At 34.1% G+C, this 7,808-nt stretch overlaps 1 protein-coding gene across 1 annotated transcript; it reads left to right on the top strand.

Moving 5' to 3' along the window:
• The first annotated feature begins 4,699 nt into the window (after positions 1 to 4,699).
• On the top strand, positions 4,700 to 6,793 carry admb (adrenomedullin b). Its single transcript, XM_056478518.1, is given in 5 exon segments — positions 4,700 to 4,811; positions 5,311 to 5,389; positions 5,392 to 5,422; positions 5,509 to 5,619; positions 5,696 to 6,793. Coding segments are annotated over 4 exon segments (480 nt in total). The 5' UTR covers positions 4,700 to 4,811; positions 5,311 to 5,322; the 3' UTR covers positions 5,967 to 6,793.
• The last annotated feature ends 1,015 nt before the right edge of the window (positions 6,794 to 7,808 follow it).

Raw genomic sequence — 7,808 nt, 5'->3', positions numbered from 1 at the left:
TAACCACTGAGCCACTGTGCCGCCCCTATTCCTTTTAATTTAAAAATGATTCATTTAAATAAATAATTATAATTTTTTTTTTATTTATTGAAAAAAGTAAAATAAGGTCTGTGGTTAACATGGGCTTGTTGCATTTACTTACATGCGATGATATTTTAACAGTTGAGAACTTGTTAAGAGCTTATAAAATATCTAAAAGAGTAAAACATCAGAAATTCCTCCTTCACACCCACAAATGAAGATATGTTATAAGGAGATGTGTTTCTAATGAATGTATTGAAATGTATTGGGTATTCACATTGTGTGACATCATGTCCTGTTTTTGGATAGTTCCGATTTCTGTGGTTCATGTGTATATTTCAGTTAACCAGCACCAGAAGCAAAAAACGGACTGAGATTCATATTTTTTTTACATCTTATTGTGCTCAAAGATTCGGAGGGCAGTGTTTATATTTATTACAATTTTATTAAAATAAAACTTTCAGCAGATCTTCATTTATGGGGTGAAAGAGGAATTTTGTGTTTTTTTAACTTAATTTTAGACATTTTATAAGCTCTTAATTTATAATAACTGTTAAATGTATCAGCACCAATAGCCTAGTGGTTAGCGCATCGACACATAGCACCAAGGTGCTTAAGTTCGATTCCAGGCTTGAGGTCCTTTGCCAGTCTTTCCCCTATCTCTGCTCCCCACACTTTCTTGTCTGTAAAATCTCCACTGTCCTATCCCAATAGAGGAGTAAAACCCTAAAAAATTATTAAAAAAAAAAAAAAAAAAAAAAAATATATATATATATATATATATATATATATATATATATATATATATCATCACATGCATTGTAAAAAAATGCTGGGTTCCACATAATTGATTTGTGTTGGGTCAACATAAAAGAATTGAGTAAACTTGTTTAAGTGGATTGAACATCAAACAATTAAAGTTGTCCCCCCGAAAAAAACTCAAAAATTGTGTTGTTTCAGCTCATTTTAAATAAATATTTTATAACAAACATAATTTTTTAAAGCATTTTTTAACATTGAAAATTATACAATTGTTTTGGGTTTTATGGTAGAAGAATTTATTATTATTATAGTATTATTAGGGTTGCGGTTTGATTAATGAACGATTATTTTTTATATATATTTTTGCCCTCATAGTTCACTGAAAGGTTTTGTACAGTAAATATACTCACATATTACAAATAAGAGATTTTTGAATGAAGGGTGCATTGCTTAATTTTAAATTAATTGAAGGAAACACACACTATCTAGTATCTGAGTATTTATTCAACATCAAGGTTGAAACAATTGAAATTAAAACACACATTACCTAAAACCAACAGTCACTTTTTCTTATAAAAAAGATAAAATAAATAACTTGCACTTTTAGAAACAAAATAATTTGTAATGTTCTCAAAAGTAGAAAATAAGCAGCATATTATAAAATAACTCTTGTATATCCTGTAAATAATATTTTAAACAGTGCACTTCCTGAATCTTCTGTAAACAAATATTTTCAAGTAAATAATAATTTTTTTGTAATAGAAAATATGCCGTCTCAAGGTATCTCTGTCGCAGCTTCCAATCATCGTCAATGTAGTGCAAATGTGCGATGTATAGTTACATTTTTGCATTTTGCATCGGTATGTGACCGCGCGAAGGCTGTGCTGGACCACACTCATGCGTTCGACGAGCGGGCGCACATGACTCCACATGTGATAGGGAAAGTAACTGAAAAAATTTACCTGGAAAAATTTTATCGAATGTCAAAGTTTCGATGACTTTTCGATTAATCGCCCAGTATTATTATAGCATTTTATTTCAGATAAACTAACAACAAATGCTATAATCTTGTAGAATTCTTGATTCAGAAAATAAAGCTACTGCAGTACACAAAACCATTTCCAGGAAATAAAGCAGAAATAACTACACTTGGAAATCTGCTTGTGATTTTTTTCTGAGCACGAAAAACAGCATTCACACCATGCAAAAAGCGATAGTAAAAAAGATATGACCCACGTGTTTGGAATCAAATCCACTGGATCTTCACCAGAGGCTGGATGTACAATCAGCCTGTTAAGAGTTATATTAATGTTGATGCGCTGATTATTAACAAATAAATAACACGTGCCGAGCAGATGCAAACACGGTCATTACATCAAGCCACTTTCTCCATCACATACAGGACACCCAAAAGCACTAAAATAAGTTCTGAACCGATCACATACTGAGAACAGCAGGGATTTTTGCACGAAATGTCATGGTGGTTTCACGATACATTACTTGGCAAGTGTAAACAGGAGAGTGTGTGTCATGACATGGGGATGTGATGAGATGTGTCATTTGCATGGAGTAGATTCTCTTCCTGAGGCTTAAAATAATTTGTGGCTGTCTGTATTCATTGACTTGATGATGTTTGCAATAACAATGCCTCTAGGGGACTTGCTGCATCTGCTTGGAATACACCCTTGCCTCTTTTTTCATCTCTCAAAACACTGATATAACCGAAGTCTGGTTTCAACCTGCTTTGACCACATTGAACAGCTGTTTATGTATAGACAGGAGGGACAAAAATAAAGCTAATCGCTCTACTGCCATATAGACAAAACATAGAGTATTTACAGTTAAAGTCAGAATTATTATCCCCCCTGTATATTTTTTCCCCAATTTCTGCTTAATGGAAAGAGGAATTTTTCAATACATTTCTAAACATAATAGTTTTAATAACTCATTTCTAATAACTGATTTATTTTGTCTTTGCCATGATTACAGTAAATAATATTTTACTAGACATTTTTCAAGACACTAGCATTCAGCTTAAAGTGCAAAGGCTTTAAAGTTAGGTTAATTAGGTAAGTTATTGTATACTGATAGTTTGTTCTGTAGACGATCAAAAAATATATATATATTGCTTAAGGGGGCTAATAATATTGACCTTAAAATAGTTTGAAAACTTAAAAACTGCTTTTATTTTAGCCGAAATAAAACAAATTAGACTTTCTCGAGAAGACAAAATATTATCGGGAATACTGTGAAAAATTCTTTGATCTGTTAAACATCATCTGGGAAATATCAAAACGTCACCCCTAAAGAGTATACTTAAATGCTGTTAGAATCTAATATGGTGCACCTCATAAAGAGACAGGATTATGTGACCACTGCACAACATCAATCCTTCCCTGTATCCTATTTAGATTATGTGGTCTAAAAGATGACCAAAAATTCAGCCAGTTTGTCAATTACACTAAGAGCAATCAAGAAATTACACTGCTGAAAGACTGGCAGTGAGCAGAAATATCGAAGCTGAAGCGCCACAGATTGTGTTTTATCTTTCCAAAACACTCAGTGTCTTTTTATATAACAATTTCAACATTGTGTTTCTACTTTCTACAGATAAAAATAGCTTAATTATGGAATTGGGTGTTGTTTAGCTCAGAGGAAACTAGTAAGAGTAAAGTTGTCTTTCCTGAGCACGTCTTAACTTGGCGGGAATATTTCCAGTATCCTTATGAGGCACTTAATGTAATGTTAAACTAGTCAAGCAGCCTATTTGCAATTCTATTGTGTGTAATGTGCTGTAACAATGCTTTTAAAAAGCAAACAAACTGCAACTTTGAACAATACTGAAAGCACATTTGAAAAGCCATACATCTATAAGACTAAATAAAAATATGAAGCAAGATTAGGGGACCACTTCAATGTTATTGTCATTCCACAATTTCAGACCTTAATTATTAAAAAAATAATGAATTATTTATAGATGTATTATTATTTAAAGTACATATAGTAATGAAGTTGTAAATTCAGCTTAAATATAACAGAAATTACCTGCATTTTAAAATATATTACCGAAAAACACAAATAAATTATCATTCTTGCTCTTGGTGAGCTCAAAATGTCTTTCAAAAACATTACAAATTGTTTAACCTACCCCAAACTTTTGGATGGTGGTGTTTATACTGTACAATGTATATTTTGAATATGATCTTTATTTTATACATCAACTGATGGAAAGCTATGTGTCACATGAACTCCAGAGAGAGGAACCAAATCATATTTTTTGGCCGAGCAATATGATTGAGCAGAAATAATTACTATCCGTTTTTCCCTCTCTTCAGTTACAAATTTGAGCGTGTTCCATTCACAAATTATTTTGGCAGGGCGTGTGGTGTCATATTAGCTGTACTCAATATAGAAATCATTAATTCCACATTCCTGATGTGTTAACAAAATGTGTAGGTGGCTGGAATGTGTGAGCGCTCGCACCGAGTCATTATCCCAAGGACAACATCTCCCAGTCACATCATTTGAAATAAACTCCATCACCAATTAGATCTGCATTCCAGATGCTTCGCAGGAAGTTAATCATCAGATGTTTACAAGGCTTATTCTGAAGCATATTTATTTGGGATCTCAAATCTATCCATCTACAATTCAGAGCCTTCTCCGACCCTGTGAATACAGATATTAAAATCAAGCAAAAACAAATGGTGTCATCTAATTAAAAAGGACATGCTGAAGTAAAGGTTTCTCCCAGGGCTTATATTCCATCCTTTTAAAGACAAGGCATGTAAAGTTGTTGGCTAGTTTAGAGAAGGGATGTGGCTGCTATCACTCAAGACAACTCCCGCCCCTTCCCACCCCCTGTAAAGTATATAAAGCACTCAGGTTTTTCAGTGAAACTCAGACCATTAGCAGTGTCACAGCTGAATACTCATCCCTAACCAACCAAGACGCTCTTTGGAAATACACTATAACAAGGACTTCATCAGCACTTGCAGTCAATTCTAAAAACCAGACCAAATTATCAGGTAGGCTTCTTTTTGGGGGGTTTGTTAACTTTGAATTGTGGATTTTAAGATTTGGTGACCTCAAAGGTCAAAGGCACATAACTTTCTGGAAATTGCACTTGTGTGCACTTTCCAGGAATTACAAGAAATGCTATTGAGAAATGACACGCTTGAGCAAGACTTAACCTCTATTTAACTTTCAAAATAAATAAATAACCATTATGGAGTCAACAAGGTACACTACCTTTAACAATTGACAAGAAACCTTCGTCCTCCATAGAACATTTAAACTGCACTAAAAGGTTATTTATGGATTAAAACTAATTTTTTAAATGTTTACAGTAGCAACAAATTGATTCATTTAAGAACAATTCACTGAAAGACACTGAGGAGCCACAAATGGTTCTCCTTGGTATTGCTACAAAAACTCAATTTGGGAATCTGTTTTAAGAGTGATTTTGTTAAATAAACATGAGTACAAGTTTTATATTTGTTAACATTTCTACATGTTCTTCCACAGGTTCCATCCACAATGAAGTCCATGCTTCAAAAGGCTTTCCTATGGTGCATGTTGACCACACTTCTGCCGTGCATCACTAGTGCAAACCTCTGAATGGAGATGGTTTGAGAAGGTACGCTCTTGAACGAATCACTCTTTTCTATTAAACCTCTGACTTTGAATCAAATCTCATGGGTTTCTCTTCTTGTCATCGCTTAGGTTCAGTGTTTGGCTTCAGAGTAGGGTGAAGAGAGAGAGAAGCGAGAGCGACGTGACAGATTTGCTGACTCAGAGAAACTGCGATACAGAGTCACTGGTACCACAGCACAGGTACGTCACGTGCTTTGTTTAAATAAATCAGAATGATTCTTAGCATGGATACTAACTGCTTTCTGTTTGCCTCCAGAAATGCGAGAGTAAAGCGGACAGATCCAGCCTACTCCATTAAAAGAGTGGAAAGAGCGGGCTGTAATCTGGCCACCTGCTCAGTGCACGAGCTTGCCCACCTGCTGAACATAATGCATGCAAAGACCAACAACGCCCCTACTGACAAGATCGGCTCAAATGGCTATGGACGGCGACGGAGGCGTTCGTTACCATCAAATCACCCTGCATTAACCTTCCATGAAGGCCGTCTACAGCTGGCATGGGTTCGATCCATTCTCAAAGGGAATTAAGGAACCACACAGGAACACCTCTGCGGTTTGTCCTGAGCCTTTGATTTACATTGGCTTGGTTTACTGAGATACTTCTGATACTTCGTTTGCTGAACGTTAGTGTACTTCCTTCAGGCACAAAGGAGCAACTGGAGCATCCTTCTCTCCATCCTCTGCCCGATGGGTTGGACAGAGAAGGATTCGGGTCATGGTTGTGGAAAAAAAGGAGTGCTAAAAATGACTTTAAAAAAACTTAAGGGTTCTAAGCAATTTGTGGTCAATGCTATGTGCATGTGTCATTCATGTCATTGTAATGGCGCTTTGGGACTTGACTCTCTGTCTCTTCTGCAGCACTGATGCGCCCTCTGCTGGAGAATGAAGAAACTGCCCAGGACTCTACCAGCCCACCATTTTCATTGAAGAAGACAGAGAATTGCAAGAGGAGGAAAGACTGAACTTTACGACTTAAAGCTATTTACCTTGGGGGACCAATGATGAAGACTTTTTGTTGTCCTGGGGGACATCCACATACTTGAAGACTGATTTAGCTATGCTACGGGAGCTGTGGCAATAACTCAATTTAATACTATGTAGTATATTATGAATGTGTATAAAGATGTATATTATGAAATACTGTATGTTAAAAGTTCATATATTTATATCTACATACTGTACATGTATTCTTAAGATATTATTTGTGTTTATTGTGAAGTTGTTTATCCTGTGAGTTCATATCGATATAAAGAGATGCTTTTTTTCCACATGAATCATTCCATAATGTGACATAATGTGTGTTAATGAATTACCTATTAAACTCCGGAAAGAGTAAGGAAATGTTTTCGTCTCATTTCCAAAGCAGCAGTCGATTGTGTGCATTCAATCATTCATTTTCCTTTGCTTAGTCCCTTTATTAGCAGGGGTCACCACAGCGGAATGAACCGCCAATTAATCCAGAATATGTTTTACACAGTGGATACCCTTCCAGCTGCAACCCAGTACTGAGAAACGAATCTGTGCAATGAATAGAAAATAATTAAATAGAATAAAAAAAGAATATTATTTTTAAAACTGTAAAATTTTATGACGCCCAAATGAAAATTTAAACCTTGTGGTTTTATCAAATCTGGCATGAAAAACTGAAATGACATAATTTTCAACAGTTTTATTCGTACTAAAGCTGCGATATAATGAACCAAATATATAGACCAGACATTTATTATACTTAAATTGTTCGTTTTTAAAAGTAGATTTTTACCTTAAGTCCTCGCAGAGAAGCTAAATAAAATCTTTTAGCAAGTTGTCTGTGGAGGGAAAACAAGAAAGAAGTTCACTACAAATCCAGCAGAGGGCGCTTTCTCCTCACTCTATGAAACCACACTAAAAATACCAGAATATTAAACAAATGCACGATATTACATAAATGATATACACGATAAAGGCAACATTATGACATCTTAAAAAATAAGAGAGAATTAAAAAAAAAAATAACCAAATTAGAAGTCTAAGTTTTTTGTGTTTTAACAATACAGTCATAATAACCATAACAATGGATGACATCAAGTACAATAATACACAAGGAAAATAAATAAAATGCTAAAATAAGACAATAAAAAAAGGATACACATGCAAACTATCAAATTAAATAATATTTACATTTTATTTTTTATATTTAATAATTGATAATTGATACTTATTAAAAAAAATAATTGATTTTTTTGCATTAAACATTTTGCAAAGTAGTAATTAAACAATTTAAGTCTCAAGAAAATTCAGCAAATTAGGTAATGATGAAGAAAATGTACATTTGTGAATGTAATATTTACCAAATACAATAAATAAATTGCCTATAAATTCTATATGTTA

Source organism: Danio aesculapii, chromosome 18, assembly GCF_903798145.1.
Source record: "Danio aesculapii chromosome 18, fDanAes4.1, whole genome shotgun sequence".
In the NCBI taxonomy this organism is placed as follows: Eukaryota; Metazoa; Chordata; class Actinopteri; order Cypriniformes; family Danionidae; genus Danio; species Danio aesculapii.
This window is presented reverse-complemented; position numbering and strand designations above follow the sequence as displayed.